Raw genomic sequence first — 18533 nt, 5'->3', positions numbered from 1 at the left:
ATAAAGTACAATGGGTTATTGTCCCTATTTAACATCTGAAGGAAACGATAAAGAAAGAGGGAAATAGCATGCTCCAAGTCAACTAAGAATTAATGCTGGGATGAGAGTCTGAATCTGAAACTTATTCCCTTTTACCACACAAGTCCTAGACCATCTAAGGGTCAGAGGAGCAACAAAGAAAGGAGGAAAGCATTTAAATTATCATTCTCATCTGCAGCTGTTCAGCTTAGGTTCCATACCTTAATAATTTCTAAGCTGCTGGGATCCCAAGGATAAAATCTAAAGGCAAATTCTATATCCAGGGGGTAAGGATTAGGCTCTGCTGTTCCTATGCCATATTTCTAACGAAACAAGTTCACTGTCCCCCGCCCTTTACCTCTTGCAGAATGGCTCATGCTACTTCTTTTATTTATTTATTTTTTTGGCTGCAGTGGGGCCTTTCTGTGCCTGTACCAGTGCCAACAACAACACATATTGGTGCATGAGGACAATCAACGAAACACACAATTTCCTGTTCTGTGAATTTGCTACAGGCTTCCTGGAATATTTTGATCTCAACACTGATCCCTACCAGGTATAGGATTCACTATTTTAAGTCTTTCCAATCTCACCTATATTAAGTAATTTTCAATAAAAAGCAAGGAGTAGACATTGGGCTTCAACTTTCTACTGCAGGGTTCAAACACAATTGAATAAGAGGCATTGGGTGATGAAATCTGTTATATAGCCAAGTCAAGCAGCTAAGGAACTCACTCCAAGAGGAGTCACACCAATGACTTATGGTCAGTTTAGAGGATTCCAAGAATCTGTGTAGTTTAATATTTTTTATCAGTAACTTGGATAGGAATGAACTGCATGTTTGTTAAATTTTTGATTTAAATTCAGCAAACATTTATTAAGTACCTACAATGTGTAAGTGTACTGGCAATACAAAAATAAAATTAAGTATATTTTACTCAGGGGATATGTTGTTCAGCAGAGAGAACCAATTTGAGAAGGGCAAGCACACTTCCAACTAGATGAGGTCAGGGAAATTTTCTCAAAGGAGGTGGCACGTGAAATAACACTTTGAAGAAAGCTTTCTCTCCATCCACAATGCTATATCCCTGCTGCTCACTGAGTTTATATAGCTGGCTTCCAAAATAAAACCTTTAAAATGCAGAAGGATGTTTTCACATATTAAAAGGCCTGATGCTTCGAAGGTTAAACTACAGTGCTCACAAGTGAACTAGCTAGTATGTAGAACCCAACCTGATCAAGTGGATGCAATGAATAATGTAATACTAGTACTATTGTTCATGTTGTAATTATTTTAAGGTTCACAAAATGTTTCCCTTCTAATACCCCATAATCCTTTTAAAGTAAGTAAAGCAAGTATTATTTTTCCCCATGGTCACACAGATACTGGTACAGTCCAGATTCAAAGCCAGCATTTGTTTCCATTTATACCAGTGTTGAGCTGTGAGAATTGAAGGTTGAGAAATCTCCTCACAGCAATGGGATCCCCTTGGCCAGTTGCAGGCTTTGTGAAAGAATTTGAAAACCCCAATGAATACAGGCTTGAGATCTGTGACAAGAATGGATTTATTACACTGACAGTTTTCTTAGTGGGCAAAATCCTATTAGAATAATTTTGCAAAGGTTTTAGCAAAGATGAATTTACACTGAGAAAAAATATCTTCATCAGTGGCAAATCTGTTAGGAGTTCTAGGAAATATCTGAGCATACAGTGCTAGATATATTGGGACTGCTTTAGTCTATGGGCCAGAAGTGGGGATAGGGAGGGCAGGGAATCTCCCCATGAATCTGAGAGAGTAATTTTCAACTCAATAGGGCATAGACCATACCCCAGGCTGAGATTTAAATTGAACTGAGATTACTTGAATTCAATGAGATTACTTATCTAGGACTTTCTTTTATGGATGGGAAGGGTGTGCCTCTCCCAGAGGCCTGAGGGTATGAGACCTCCCAAAGATTCTTTTCCAACCCTTCTCCCCAAAAAAAGATTAAAGGGGACACAGTTTACTCACCAGAATGACAGCCAAAGAAAGATTTACAGAACATTTTTTTTTACCAATTAAGTTAGTAAAAGTTGACACAAGACAACAATGGAAGAAAATGCTTCAGCCTTAAAATGTTTTTTCTAACAACTTGCTTTTCTTATAATCACAAGCTGATTAATGCAGTGAATACACTGGATCGAGATATTCTCAATCAACTGCATGTACAGCTTATGGAGCTCCGGAGCTGCAAGGGGTACAAACAATGCAACCCTAGAACTCGAAACATGGACCTTGGTAAGTATTCTAACTCATCTTCTCTCTGAACTCCAATATCTTGCTCTTGTCCCCAATTATATAAACAGTCTCCAGGGAACCTTAATGCCTTAAGGTGATAGTGTTATTTGAGCAGTCATACTCTCAAATTGTAGTAGCAGTCTCTTTCTTAGACAGTGTGACTTGGAAAGTACAATAATGTCTTCTTTGGGGGGAAGGTGGCTAGAGAGACTTGTTTGGCTAAATGAAACCAATTTATTTGCCAGATCACCCTAAATCAGCCTTTCCTCAAGATACAACTCATGAAAAAGGAAGCAAAGACACTGAAAGAGGCCTGTTTCCCCATTCCAGAATAGTCTCAAATGAAAAGTGATGAGAAAGAACAGACAGAGAAAAAAGGCCTTAAAGTTACAGTTATTGAGGATAACATCCGCTATTCCTTCATTGTGTTAAGACAAATCAGATCACAGTCCTGAAGCAATGAGAACTCAAACCAAAGATAAAGACAAAACCTCTATCCAAAGCAACTACTAAAAACTGCATTAGAATAGGAAGGAAGTCTTTTCTAGTCTTTGCCCTAACGACTGTAAGAAAACTGTTGTCAGGGACTAAGCAATGTCTCTTCCAGAAGAGTCCATTGCCTCCCCAAATGAATTGAATAGATGACAATACTATCAGAATTCCATGATTTTTTACAATAGGCTACTAATCCTGGAACCAAGGAAAATGGATCTCTAACTACAATAGAAAATTGCTACTCATGTTTGAGGTACTAGTAAGATGTACCAGATCCCTGCTCAAGTTCTACATAGACTATGTGTCTAAAGCTAGTATTTGGCCCACCGGAGCAATGATGTAGAATCCTGCCCTTTTAAAATATGCCCACCACATTTTCTTCTATAAAAATTAGGGATCTGAGAGAGATTATCTCTATAATCCTTTTAAAACCTAAATCTTAGGATAGGTTTCCAACTAGTCACTGAACCAACAAATACAAGTGACACAAATTACCAATAAAAGTAGAAGAGAGATCCTTTTGTGAGGTGAAGTCGTTTTGGGGCTCCTAGTATGGGAACCAAAATAAGATGAGGTTTAGGTTTTGGGGTTCCCTTTCATAAGAAATCATAGTCTAGATTTAGGGAACCAAAATGAGATTAGGGTTTCTGATGGTCAGGGAGTTAAATGAAAAGGTCTAGTGGCAGGTTCAGGGTTCAGGGAACCAAATGAAGAGGTGTGGCTCCCCTGCACCCCCTTGGGATTCAGCACAAGGGTAGGGAGTTTGGGGGAACCCCCTTCTGAAGGAGCAGAGATTCTCTGTAAAGGAATTTATGGACCTGAAAACCTAGATTGATAAAAGGTGTATTATAGGTATTGGGAAGTAAGGTTAGAAATAGGTGAAGATAAAGAGAGGGTAGCCCTAGAAAAGAATATTATCCAGTGGGCAGAGGCTTCCTTGGCATAGCTTGGCATGTTTAGAACTCTGCAAAGAGAGGATTGAAATTGATTCTTTTATAATAGGAGCTTTGGGTACAAACTGAAGGGGACTAGTGGATGGAGTCCCAAGTGGGCTCAACTACAAGCTGGGTTTCAGCTTGAGTTGGAATTTGAATAGAATTGAATTAATTTCTTTAATTGAATAGGGTTGGAATTCTTTTACTCAGGACTGAACCAACCCCACCTAGATAACAGAATGAAATTGTCTTGTTTCCCTCAGTGGGATCCCTCACTGAGGCTGAGTTGAAGGAGCTTTTCTCCTTCAAGGATTTTTTTAGTTTTGGGATCTCTTCTTCACTTTGATTACAGTTTGACGGTTATTTCTAATCTGTGAGCAGTCTTTAGTTTTTCCAGGATATCCACTGACAATCTCTTTATTTCCCTCTCATTTAGGACTTAAAGATGGGGGAAGCTATGAGCAATACAGGTATTTTCACTTTTTCTCTAAATTTTAAATAAATATAAAAGTTTTCTTCCTATTGTTTTCCCAACTCCACTTTGAAATAATCTTCTCTTCTTTCCTCTGTGGAATTTCCACATCTCTGCCATGACTCCAAATTAGGGATTATTCACTTCTAATTGTTACTTTTCATTCCTTTTTGGGATGGTTTGGACTTTTTTCTTCTTGGTGGTTGTTAACTTTTTTTTTTTTCCTTTTCTTTTTAATTTCTTGAAAACCTAGGCAGTTTCAGCGTCGAAAATGGCCTGACATGAAAAGACCTTCTAAGTCACTGTAAGTACACAGTAATTCTTGTTTCTTTTTGCAATCCTTCTGGTTTTCTTGCTATGTTTCAGCTTCTAGTACCACTGGTCTAGCCCCCAAATGACATGAAAAAAAAATATATCTTTTGTTTCATTTTAAAACTATTTTAAGCAAAACAAGAAATGTAACATTTTCATAAAAGAAAATAAATTATTTTCAAGCAATAATCTTGCATCCCCAAAGCTATGCCAAGCAGAATACAAACCCAGGCAAGTCCTATATTCATTTTGAAAGGCTTCAGATGTAAGTTGGGGGTGTCTCCTTGGATCCAAAGAATAACTAACTGCCTAGTCAAGTTCAGAGAAACATGTAGCTTCAGAGTGAATGTTTTCAAGATAACCTACCAAGTTGTGGATGCAGTATCTGCACCAAGAAATCAGGGATCCCTGTGTGCTCATAGCATTTTCTAAAAGTGGGAGTTATATGAAACCATCTCTTTCCCTTTTGAAAATGTATTTAAATACTCTATTTACTGGGGAGTAGGAAGAATAGAAGTCTAAGACAATGGAAAGGAAGCATTAGTGTAAGACTCTAAAATAATATAGTGTCTACTGCCCCACCATCACAATGATATGCATAGCTTTAAGCTTGTGGCATTTATCTTCATTCCCTCAACTTAGTTCTGATGTCATTCTACTATGTTAAAATGACATAGTGGATTTAAATAAATCCTGTGGGCAATTAATGGCAGGACAATAACGCAAATGACCTTAACATTTTTAGTATAATCAAACAGGATGATTCGGCCTGAGGTTAAGTATCCATATTGAAAAGACTGCAAATGTGCTGGAATTAAATACCTGATTTTAATAGCATAATAATAGTGAGTTCTGCTATAATACTTATTTCAAAAGCATGAACTTTACTCTAACTCAAGTGATATATTAGGGAATATTTTGAATAAAATTCTGCAGTTATTACTGTTTTCTTTTTCCTCTGAGGAAACCATTTTATATCTTTGTATTTTAAGTTTGCTTATGTCTGTTTTCTTCCACAAGAAACAGAAAAAACATAGAAAATTGTACTACTTTACAATAATTCATAAGATGCAACCTTTCCAATCCCCACTTCTACAAGCAAACTTCGAGTCTTTTTATCTGCCATTATTTATTGTAGTATTTATGTATTTCTTAACTATTTAACATGAATAAAACATTGCTTTATTAAATTACAATCTTTTCTTTTTGTATGTGCCACCAACAATGTTCTTGAGCCTTGTGCTCTAATCCTATTTTTTCCATAAGCCCCATGGTTTTTAACTGCACAATTTTGCAATGCTGAGATGATTTTTAAGTACACATAGGAGAATTGACTATAGACTATAAAAATATTAGTTGATTAAAAGTTAGGATGGAGTAAAAAAAACATATTTGATAATGTTGATAATCATCATTTTAGGAGTATAAAAAGGTTCTCATCTATCTTTGTTACATAACAAATAGTTTTCTTCCCAAATTTAAGAAAACTAAGACTTGTTAGAGAGTAACAGAACATCTGCAAACAATACAGCATCCTAATACTGATACTCTTTTTCCCCCCCCAACAGAGGACAACTATGGGAAGGATGGGAGGGCTAAGCTCCAAAAGCTGGTTCTCAGAGAAGAAAGATGTCCACTGGCCAGAAAGCCAAACTTTTACAGATACTGTGTATGATTTCAGTAAGACTTCCACTGTTGTACTGGAAAACTTTGGGGCTGAGGTAGGTAGAATATGCCACTGTTAACATGCTATAAAGAGATCTAGTGGATTCTAGAGGACATCCAGAAAGAACAGGGATCCTTTTAGAACTCCACTGGCACACCTGCTTTTGCTTTGGACTATATACCTCACCAGCTGCACAAAAAGCATTTTTATTCCAAGAAGTCACCACTAACATTGAGTTGCTAAAGCGAAAAAGAAACTATAAGTGTCATACGGTATCCAACACTGAAAATCCCCCAAGGGCAAAATCCACAAGAATTTTTAAAACTACAGTGAAACCCTATTTCAAAAACCCTTACTTCATAAAGCGTATTAACAGGCAGAGAAAGAAGGCTCTATCTATCAAGTCAAGTGAAACAGGAACACTGCACCTAGAAAAATGGACTTTTTTTTTCCTTTTTGCTTAAAATCAGAGTAAGCAGTAAGTAGAAGATTACCAGTAAAAAGGTGTCACAAAAGACTCAAGAGCACTTGGACAAAAGTGGACACACAATCACCGTTTCTTGTTTCCTCTGAGGAAACTGTTTTAGCTCACTGTATATATGTATGACCAACCTATTACACATCAATTATCAATTTCAAGATGGGCAGTGTAAATAAATATTCAATACCGTTCAAGTCACGAGGAAATTCTTTAAAGTTGTGAAGATTTTTTTTGTCAATAAATTGTGGAATGCCCAGATACCGTTTCTTAATGTTGCCTTGTTACCACATACTTCCAGGAATGACCATTTTTAAAGCACTGCAAAGAAAATGCAGTTAATGTATGTCCTAAGTTTTAATGAAATCCTATTTGTACAGAAACTTTTTTAGTGTGAGTATTGTATTGTTCACAAACCCAAACCATTGTATTAGCCGTCTGTTTGTAGTTTTGTTTTGTTTTGCTTTGTTTTGTTTTGTTTTGTTTTGGGGGGGGTTTCACCATGCATATGCTCTGTGAAGATATACAGTTAGCAGCATGAAGGGACTTTCTGATGGGGAAAATCTTACCTATTCTTTTGATGTATAGGGAATAGATCCAGTGATAAAGTTCCAATGAGCAATTGTAAAGCTTTTCCCCTGATTATAAAGACAATGAAAAATATAATCCAGACTCTACCCCCTCCCTCCTAAAAGTCTACCTTTAGCAGCTAGTCATTATTCCTTTGTAGCTTTCTTATGAGCTGTCATACACAAGAATCTATCATTACTTACATTTTAGAGTCCTTAAATGTCAAAGACCAACCATATCTTTTTTGTAAAAAGTTTTTCTTATCAGATGCGTGAATCTCATATGTTACTTAAGTAGCCAATGGGGATGAAAAGTGCTGAGTAAAATTGTCAGGGTCCAGCTTTAAATAGAAACCTTTATTTACATTGACATTAACATCCAAAAACAATCGATCAGAAAAGCAGTCATAGCTTAACAACCCAGCCATCTTATAAATCATCCCATGGGGTTTGGATTTTTTGCAGTGTAAAGAAAGATACAGATATTTCAAGCAATACTTAATGTAAACTACATTTAAATTTAATTCATTCTCAATACTGTAAGCGTTCTCCTGAGAATTTTTAAATATTGCTCTCAGAATTACATACAATTTTATGATTGCTGTATCATTTCCACCATCTTTAAAATTCCACATATTAATCAAAACAACAACAAAAACCTTAAAGAAAAAACCCCTGCACATTACAAAATGTAACATTCAAAAGGTTTGTCTTATAGCAGGAAAAAAAAAAGCTATCATTCCCTTGCTATTCAAAGCAAATATCTGGGATGCTATTAATTCTTTAACCAGCTCACATATGTGCAGTTTCTGTGGTAAAAAGGAGACCAGACAGACAAATATTAAAAGTGATTTCCCTGCAGCAGGTTAAAGTGGCCACTGCTAGCATTCAAATGGCCTCACTTTCCAAATCAAAGGATTTTCCTAACAAGTGTTTTCCTGTGGAACAGAATTGGGGAGGAAATCCCACCTCAAATGTCTTTTAACTCTTAAACACCGAAGTACTAAAGAGTGCTGTTTGTATGCTACACTTTTCTTTCAGTCCAGACAAATGATTCATAAATGGCACTGTCATGAGAAAATCATTAACAATGCAATTTCTACTTTTTTTTAAAAAGGAAGGAACATTTATTTCTTTTATATCACATTTTGAGCTTTATAAAAAAAATATATCTTTGGATTCAGCAAAAAAGTAAATACTGGTAATACCCAACATTCTAAAATCAGATGAAGGTAGAATTTCTTGTACATCCTTCAGGTAAAGGATGTTTTAGAAAAGGGAAATAGGGAAGTAGAAGAGGGTCAGAAAAATAGTAAGATAATTTTTCAAAAAAAAAAAAAAGTAAAAAGGGCAGGATGTACAAAGTCATCAAATTTGCAGGTATCACTGATATAATAAACAAGTATAAAATGTTTAAAGAGTCTGGCAGGTTTTCGACTAAATATAAAAAATAGGGAGAAGAGAGCTGCCTTCCTTCTAGTGCCTGACTATGTAAATCTATCCTGGAAATCAGTTCTGAAGAGATCTCAAAGGGATGGGGGCCGGTGTTTAGAGCAAAAAAGATAAGAGCACCATTCTCTTTGTAAAAAGACAAAGATAAGTCAAATAAAGGAAACTTACACATCCCAAGAAGAGAATCCATGACTTAAGGGATGGTAAGAAGGAACTGATTTCTCTAGAGAGGCAGCTAGCTGGTAGCATAGAGGGGAGAGCACTGGGCCTGGAATCAGGAAGACCTGAGTTCAAATTCATCCTGACTAGCTCTGTGACCCTGGGCAAGGCATTTAACCTCTATCTGCTTAGTTTTCTCATCTGTAAAATTGGGATCATAATGACACCTACCTAAGATGATTTTTGTAAAAGTACTTGGCACAGAGCCCAGTACAAAACAGGTGTAATAAAAACTTTCCTTTCCCTACTGTGAGCATAGTTCTTCAAATGAGTCAAGTCTTGAAAGTGCAATCCTTTAAAGTTCACAAATCTACTGTCTTCTGATAAGGATCAAATTTATGGCAAATGGGGTATTGGGTTTTTATTTGCAAGAGGGAAACTGGTAAGGGAATACAAAAAGAGACCCATTAAAATAATTGACATCTTACTCCCATATACATTAACTCAAAGAAAGGATGGTGGTTTATCACTAATTTTAAGTCATAGACTTAATTAGACCTATATTAACATTCAAATTGTTCCCATTCCAACCCCATTTCAATAACAGCTTTGGAAATTCATGTTCACAACTGCTGAAGACTTATTTTCAGGGAACTTGGTGAAAACTAACTTACTGACAACCACCATGTAAATATGGCATACCAGAATGTCAAGAATATCATTATAAACCCACTGATAATGCCAAAACTAAAGTCTGAAATTAAAGACTAAAATAACAGGTAACCTGCAAAAAATGGTTTTAAGTTATATCTTCCCTTCCCTTCCCTTCCACTAACTGCCAATTGGTGCTAGTATCAAAAACAAGACCCACTAGGCAATTATCATATCTGATGCATGGACAATCCAGAGTTGACATTAGAGACCAAAGTTGTAATTCACTTAAAGGTTAGAACTGACCAGAAAAGCCAGTTTTGTTCACAGGGGTATAGGAAAAAGAACAATCCTAACTAAGACAATATAGAAAATTAACAAACTCATAGTAACGAATAGGCTGTTGTTTACATGGGTTTGAGGCAATGACAAAGCCTATGTCATTCATCTACTCCCTGACTGAAAAGGCAATGTGTTTAAGTTAAAAAAAAAAAAAAAAAAAAAAACCTGAATTGCTGTCATACAATTCACGGAGAGCTGAAAAAGGCAGAGCTCTTTTTCTTGTCGGATCACACTATATTTTTAAAAACTAAAATAATACCCTCCCCCCACCCAAAAAAAATTTAACAAAGTGCTTAGTTTAGGTGGAGAAAGCAATTATGACTGCCTAACACTAGATGAATCATCTTCTTAGCTTTAAAAAAAAGATGGAAATTAGTGAGGTGTCCAAGACTGTAGGAGGGGAAAGCTAAAAGTTGCCACCATCCCCCATCCCACCCCCTCACAGGTCATTAAATTAAGAATGTTGTCATCTTTTTTTTTTAACCTCACTATGCTCAGCTTACAGAAATCAACACTGTTAAATATTTAGCTTCACAAACTCTGCAAAAATGAGTTCTTGTGACCTACAAAAAAATCATATATATGTACACATAATACAATATCTTAACGATTGTATTTACAAAAACCTATTCACAGAAACAGACTGCAAATTTCTGATTCAGACTGCAGTACCCGGCCTTGGGTTTTCTGAAATTGATTTTTAAAAAGGATTATTGCTCTACCATATAGGCAAAGTGTGACATTATCCAGTCCTTTTCGAGTGAGTTTACAGTTCCTGCCCGATGGATTAGCTCGGACTGAGAACATGATACAGCTCGCCATAAGACCTCAAAAATATTGCATTAATCCATTACTTTCTATATAAAGTGCACTCAGCTGCACATTAGCATGTAAATATTAGCCACTATTGCAATTAAATACTGTAATTTCTATTTTTCTTTCTGCAAAGCCATTTACCATCAGTCATAATCTGGAATATTAGATGCTAGTGATAATTCTAAAGGAATGAGAGGGCGTAACCATCAATTTGGGAGTCCAAAGCCCATATCAAGTTAATGACGTGACCTCAAGTATTCTGATTAACTGGGTATATGAAGTTATGAGAGGACTGTTCACCAATGAAAAAAAGCCTCAAGGCTGGGAACTACATTCTGTGTCAGACATTGCTACTAGAGAAACCAGACTTTTCTATCCCACAACTTCTCCACTTTCTTTGGCCTGCCTAAATTTAAAGGACTTTGGATAGCAAGGCAGAAAGAAATAATAACACACAGGGAGTCTACCATATTTACTAAAATGCCATTGCCAGATTCACATCTCTAGAGACAGAATGCCAAAAATATTTATGTCCATTGCTTAATATACCACAATATACAGAAAAACAGGTAGACAATGTTTTAGTTCATGACCCAGTTCTGTTCAAATGAAGTTACTTGAGATACCTTAATGAAGATTTGGGAGAAATAGGTCCTTTCCATAAATGAGATGCCACTAACAAACAATGTGGAACCCTTTACTCTATCTCCTTAAAATACTAGTGCAGAGACTTTTGTACAGTGATTTTCGGTGGGAGGTTCTGGACTTCAGGTGTCAGCAATATTTCTGCAAAAAATCAAAGAAAAGAGTTAAAACATCTATTCTGTATACTTCATAATACCCATGTTTATACTTGTAAATAGCAAAATGTCTATTTAATTTGTCCTCATATGATTCTTTGCTTTTATTCATTACTAAATTACTCAATTTACTTTGCAATAACTCATATGATTCTTTGCTTTTACTCAACTAAATTTTACTCAATTCATTGGTTCAAATCAATAAATTTGAAGCCTAGCAAAAAGATTATGCCCTCTAATGCAAGTCATCACCATAAGAAAAGTAGATGCATAGATTATCAAAAACTATAAAAAGGGCCCTTGGCACAGTGGAACTGGTTTAACAACACAGGCATTAAGAATAGATAGATTCCAAGGATACCAAGTACAACCCTCTTCTGTTACAAGGAAAAATAATGACCAAAGAAAGGAAGTTTCTAATCCACAGACATAACTAATTAGGGAAAGAGTCAAGATGCTACTACACAGATGCCTCTAGCAGCATTTTAAAACAAGTTAACATTACCAAAGAGTGATTAAAAAAAAAAAAAGATTAAGATTTCTATACCTGATCCGGACCCATGGGCATCCCAGACATGGGCATAGAATTCATGTTTATTTGTCCAATGTGGCCACTGTTACCATTCATGTGCATCATACCATAAGGAGCAGGGCTACCCTGAGGGGGAAACTGCTGCTGTGGAAATGAACTAAAAATCAGAAAGAACCATTACCTTCTATGTCCTTTTATTTTGTTACAAACACTATGCAAAAAAGGGAATGCCAGGAAAGCCTGGGTAATAAAATGAAGAACCCTTTTATCCCTATCTCTGCACTTACAAAAAGAATACTTAAAGACAGATACCCAGAAAATCTGTTGAATCTTCACTTCCCAAAGGCACTAATTTATTTACCATGGCATTAACCACATTTGCTTTCAAAACAAATACAGAAAATAGTTCCAAGTATATCATTATGGCATTCTCTGAAGTAAAAAAAAACCAAAATATCACATTTAGTTTTATGGTTCAAGGCCAATATCCCTAAATGGAAAATACAAAGAAAGCACACATTATTGGGTCTCAGAATGTAAGTATAAAAGACTTTTAAAGTCACCTAATATCACTGACAAAACACAGCTTTAACAGAACCAATAGTAGCTGAGTGTGTAGGAAGTTCACTACTACATATCCAAATATGGTATTCACCTGTTCCTGGACAAGGTTCCTGATGGCCAGCCCTTCATTTCGGGAGACTGATACATTGGTGCAGTCTGAGGATGCTGCATCATGGGGTTCTGGGAGGCACCAATTCTTGATGACATCATTGCACTGGGAGGACTAGATACTCTGCTAAAAGCAGGATCTGATTGTTGGCTTATTCCTTATAAAGAAAAATAAAACAATTTGCTATAAAGTCTTTTTTATGAAGCAAAACCTCAAATACTAATCCATGAGATTACTGCACTAATTCTTTAAAGAATAGTGTGAGCAAAAGTTAAAAGTGAAGATCCTCTATTCCTACAATATGTACAGATTCTTGATCCCACTAGAACCACGATAAATAACTTACTTACAATAGGAAAATAGCCACATTCCTTAAAATTAGTTTGCTTTTCTTTCTAAACATTTACAATTACTGAACAAACTTATGTAAATAGACAATTTACTGCTTGAGATAAGTGAACGTACAAGGAAAATACTTTTTCTAGTAGGTAAATAACAGTCTTTCACCAACATTTTCCAATTTATACCCCTGCCCACTCCCACAGCTCCCACTTCCAAATAATCTGCAAAGGTTGATAACAAGTAAATAATATTCCAAAAGTACTCAGTTATATTACCAGGCACAATTTAATAATGGTTTACTACTCTAGCAGGTCTTAATAAAACCTAAGCCTTCAACAATATAGAACTAACATTTTTTAAAGAAAACAATTTTACACTTCTTCAAAACTTAATCTGACCGAAGAAAAGATATATAGTGAAAATATCGAGTAAATTTAGTAACAATTTGTTTGAAACCAATGGTGAAAAATATTGGTTTAGTTTTTGCTTGTTTGAATAGTCTGAACCAGTTTTAGGCAACTTATAGTATTCCTTTAAGGAAGACAAGTTTTCTTTTGTAAATTTACCATAATTTGGTGGGTATGAAAACTGTTGTGGAGGAGCTTGTGGCATTGAGGTCCCAGCCAAAGCACCATCCATGCTAGCTGAAGCAGTCACATTAGGGGGAGGGCTGAAGGTCTGTGTCTGTTGCTGTTGCTGCTGCTGCTGCTGCTGCTGCATCATCATTGCCATCCGGTGCTGTCTGATATGATGACTAATTAGCTCTCTGCTGCGTTGGGCCACCATCTGGGCATTGAGAAAACCCTGCTGCTAACCAGGAGAAAAATTAAAGACATATGTGAAGAACAAACTGATCTGATCTTGATCAAGAACCCAAAAGGCATTATCCATACAAATCATGTGGAAGGCAGGGATTCCAAGAAGGTTTTCAATGGAATTGTATATGATAATATATAATTGTCATATACATTGCAGAGAAAATACCAAGACCTTCAAGCTCTTTGTGAACACTCTGAAATAAGCCATGGGAAGCTGTTAATTATTTAAAGCAACAGAAGGAAAGTGTTTCCAAAGCAAAGAACCTAAAAACTAATTCAGTGACAAAACATAATCTCACATGGCATGTAAGTTGTCTCAATAAGGTACTCCTATATAACATGCCTGATAAGCATCTATCCAGCCTCCACTGGAGGATCTCCCTAGCTTCTAGAACAGTCTATTCTATTAATATAAGAACAGAATTTTAGATTACTGTTCTATTTTAAATTAATATTCATCTTCAATAATCAAATCATTATCAACAGTTTGCTCCAAGTTCCACCACAATTATAAGGTATACAACAGGAAAATTTAATTTGTAATACCTCCAAGAAACCCATATAACAACAAAAAGTTGAGTACAAACTCCTTTCTTAATAATAAAATAGCATATTTTCTTTGCAGCCACCTTTTTTGGGTATAATATATAGATGCTATCTTTACATGTGGCAAAAGTTAAAGATTAGAAGAAATGACATTCCCTATTACTGCTTTCACTATTACTAGTAAATATGACTCTATATAAGTAGTCAAAAAATATAAACAGATTCTCAAAAGGATTAGAAACTGACAACCACATAAAAGAATGTTCTAAATTCCTAATATTAAGAAAAGGGCAATTCAGATTAATTTTAAGGTTTTACCTAATACACAACAAATTGGCAAAGCTGACAATGTGGGAATAGTCCATGCTGGAGAGAAAACACAAGCATACTAAGACATTATTGGTGATACTATTAACTAGTCCTACCTTCTGGAAAGGAATCTGTAATCACATTAGGAAATTGACTGATTTCTTAACATAATCTTTGACCCAGAGATGTCACTCATAAGCATATACTTCAAGAACACCAATGTCAAAATAAACACCCCAAATGTTTATCCAAAATATGTATAGCAACATTTTTTTTTTTTGCTAACAAAGAAACTATAAATCAAGCAGCTGCCTATTCATTGGGGAATGCCTAAACAGATCATGAATGTAATGTGATATTACTATGATGACTTAAGAAACTATGAATATGATGAATACCAAGTATTATGGAAAGACTTATATGAATTGATAAAAAATGATGTAAGCAGACAAAGAAAACTGCACACTGATAGCAAAGTAAATGGAAAGAATACAAGTGTTACTGAATGTTGCAAAATTATACTGACCAAATTTAGCCCCCCAAAATTTTGATGCCAAATCCCACTTTCTTTGCAAAAACAAGGGATTGTGGGTGTCAAACACCATGTTCAGCAACAGGATAGCTATAAGGGATGGTTCTTGGGAGAAGGTTTGGTAAAGGGAAACCAGGAGAAATATAGATGATATAAAAATAAAAGCTATCATACTTTTTAAAATTAAGTTGGATAATATTTCAGTCAAAATAACTCTGGATTCTAAAAGACCCATATTCAATTATGCTAAAACAGGACTAATAATAATACAAGAAAAAAGAAGAGGCCACAGAGGGCAGGAATAATGAATAAAAGCTGCAAAGAGGGATATTTAAGTATAAGATAAGGCAACAACTAAAACTATGTTCAAGCAGAACAGACTGGCTTCGAAGATACCAAGCTCCTGTTGCACTTTAAGTCTTTAAAGTTTTAAATAGCATCATATGTGAGATTCCAAAAGTCTTAATGCAACTTATAAGCATTAACAGGTTTAAATTACATTGAGACTTTTGGGACATCTTATATCTAAGCTGAAGTTGCATTATACTTGGGATCCTTGTTCACTTTTACACTGTATGGCCTCCAAGGTTCCTTTTAACTCAGATGTTCTACAATAAAAGGATATAATGCATTTATTTAAGACATCACTACTCTTCTCACCTGAGAGTTTACTTGAGGCTGCATTACAGGCCTCATCACTGCAGCCCCACTAGCAGATGCTGTTTCCATTTTCATTTCAAGAGCCTGACGGCTCTGGTTCAAAAACTGTAGGAAAGAAGGAAACAGAGGGACAAAGAGAGTGAATGAGAGTGTTCGAGATCATATGGAGTAAACATAAAGAGTATACTTTCCTATATATATGAACAAGCCCATGCTTTCAAAACAGAAGCACTGAAAACATGAAACCTCTCCTCTACCCAACAGGTTAAAAACTACTACCTTGAAAGCTATAAACAAAACATGCAAAATACTTCAGACTCGGTTTATTTAAGCTTGAAAAGTCCTTGGTCAGCAGAAATGAAGCTTAAATAAGAGAACCTTAGAAAAACAAATAAAAGCTAAATGTAAAATTGTACCTTAAAGAGCATCATCAAAGAGTTTCAGAAAAGACTTATTGAGCCAGATTATCCCTACTGTGTAAATTAGACACAAAGAAGCTGCATTAACTTTTCTAGGTTCATATTTAATGTATTACTGTTAATGGGACATCCTTGCAAGTAATATTTAATGACAATAAATTTTAAGTGAAACATTACACAAGTGAACAGATTCCCCAAAAAAGCTAAATATTGTCTGCTTGAGAGCATTCAAAGGATTATAAAATTTATTACAGCCAAATAATTAAGTTCAACTCAACAAATACAGAACATTCTTCAAGACGACATTTGGTAACATTTAGTTACAATGTTTTTAAAAGGCAATTTTCATGAGGGAACACAACTTTCCAAAATGCCCAATTGTCTGCGTAGATGCAGTTAATGCACAGGAATATAGAGCTCTCAAGAATAATAGATCTGCAAATCAATTCAATTCGGTTCAGTTCAAGAACCACTTATTAATCATCTGTGTGCATGAAACTCTGGTAGATGCTAGGAACAGAAAGACAAAAACAAAAAATGCCCCAAAGGAGTATTATAGTCTACTGGGAACACAGTACATATATATAACTATAGTACAAGAAAAACTGGAAAAGAGTTTTCTCTTTATTTTTATAAAATAAAACACTGCTGGAAAGGGACATCATGGAAAGCTTTATTTTGAGTTAAGTCTTGAAGGAAGACCAAATCTGCTCTGGACGGATGGAAGAAAATAAAGTTGAGAAATAGGGATGAGGAAGAAGTACATTCACAGTATGTTAAGAGTTTGTGAGTATAGATTAAGAAACAGAAGTATCAAAATGACATAAAAGGTAACATAACAAAGGCAAGGAAGAAACTTCCTTTGAGATCTATGGATAGAACAGAGAGGATCATAGAAAATAAAATGGATAATTTTTGCTATAGAAAATTTCATCATTTGGACAGCAAAAAAAAAAAAAATAAATCCAATGTAGTTAAAATTAAAAGAGAAATGGGCATAACTGAGAAGAAAAAAACTTTATAGCAAGTCTGTATGATAAAGGTTTCATATCTAAGAAACATAAGGAAGAGATTCAAATGTATAAGACTAAGAGTCATTTTTCAAGTCAAGAAATTCAAGGTATCAACAATGTGAAAAAATGCTCCCAATTACTAATAATTACAGAAATACAAACAAAAATGACTTTGCAGTTCCATCTTATACTCATCAGTTTGTCAAAGATAACAAAATAGAAAAATAATAAATGTTGGAGAGGCTGTTTAAAAAAAAAAAAAAAACAGATCCACACTAGTGCATTGTTGATGCAAGCTCTGTATTGATCCAGTCATTTGGAAAACAATTAGGAACTATGCCCAAAAGTTGTGAAACTAAACACCCAGCAACATTACTATTAGGCCTATATACGAAAGAGATCAAGGAAGAAAAGCACCAATATGAGTCCCTGAGAACAAGGAGACCCCAGACTTATTTGAAAAGAGATGAACCAGCATAGATCAGAAAAAGAATGTCAAAAGTTTCTATGCCAATCATGATGGGCTGCTACACTTCAGCCCAGGCAAAATAGAGAGTCTCAAAAACAAACAAACAAACAAACAAAAAACACAAAAGCCAGAAAGGAGGAAGGAAAGAAATGGGAGCTAGGAAAAGAGGGAATATCAGGTTGAACAAATACCTAAGTAGTTCAGTTTTGCTAGAATTTGGTATTCAGAGAAATAATTAGTATAAAATAAGGCTAGAAAGATAAGTGAGAGTCATATTATGGAAGACTTTAAATACCTGGCTATGGATCCTATATTTTACCCTATTGCCAACAGAAAATCATGAAAGGTTTTTGAGCAAGAGAGTAAGATGATCAAATTATAATTGTTTTGACAGCTGTGTATAGACAAGATTAGGGGGAAGATAAGAAGCAGTAAGATTATTTTGGAGGCTCTAAAAACAGTTCAGATATGAAATGTTTACACTATGAATTAAGATTGTGCTTTGTAAATGTAAAGTGGTATGAGATTACACACTGAGGCCCATTCCAATAATAGAGTTATATGATTTTGTAATATAATGATAATTATTTTCTTCAGTTAGCTTTTTTACCTTCTTTTGCATTTGGCCAAATGAATTTTTAAAGGAGTTATTTTGTTAATTGGACTTTTTTTTTCCATTTCATCAATTCTATTTTTTAGGGAGTTGTTCTGTTCTCATTTCACCAATTCTGTTTTTTAAGGAGTTACTTTCTTCAGACAATTTGTTTCCTTTTCCA

General features: G+C 35.2%; 2 protein-coding genes across 3 annotated transcripts in view; one reads left to right on the top strand and one right to left on the bottom strand.

The window, feature by feature from the left end:
* Window positions 1-6916, top strand: part of SULF2 (sulfatase 2) — a 136139-nt gene extending 129223 nt beyond the window's left edge. For both annotated transcript variants that reach the window (XM_051976527.1, XM_051976528.1), the window contains exons 17-21: window positions 432-574; window positions 2174-2297; window positions 4164-4197; window positions 4453-4503; window positions 6080-6916. In XM_051976527.1, coding sequence (XP_051832487.1) covers window positions 432-574; window positions 2174-2297; window positions 4164-4197; window positions 4453-4503; window positions 6080-6110 — 383 coding nt within the window. In that variant the 3' untranslated portion in view covers window positions 6111-6916. The remainder of the gene's footprint in view (window positions 1-431; window positions 575-2173; window positions 2298-4163; window positions 4198-4452; window positions 4504-6079) is intronic.
* A 644-nt stretch (window positions 6917-7560) lies between these two features.
* NCOA3 (nuclear receptor coactivator 3) overlaps window positions 7561-18533 on the bottom strand; it is a 105123-nt gene continuing 94150 nt past the window's right edge. Inside the window, exons 19-23 of the mRNA XM_051976531.1 lie at window positions 15857-15961; window positions 13558-13801; window positions 12632-12806; window positions 11992-12133; window positions 7561-11430 (exon numbers count right to left, since the gene is read on the bottom strand). Of these exons, the coding sequence (XP_051832491.1) occupies window positions 11419-11430; window positions 11992-12133; window positions 12632-12806; window positions 13558-13801; window positions 15857-15961 (678 nt within the window). The 3' untranslated portion in view covers window positions 7561-11418. The remainder of the gene's footprint in view (window positions 11431-11991; window positions 12134-12631; window positions 12807-13557; window positions 13802-15856; window positions 15962-18533) is intronic.

This window comes from Antechinus flavipes, chromosome 2 (assembly GCF_016432865.1).
Source record: "Antechinus flavipes isolate AdamAnt ecotype Samford, QLD, Australia chromosome 2, AdamAnt_v2, whole genome shotgun sequence".
Taxonomy (NCBI): domain Eukaryota; kingdom Metazoa; phylum Chordata; class Mammalia; order Dasyuromorphia; family Dasyuridae; genus Antechinus; species Antechinus flavipes.
This window is presented reverse-complemented; position numbering and strand designations above follow the sequence as displayed.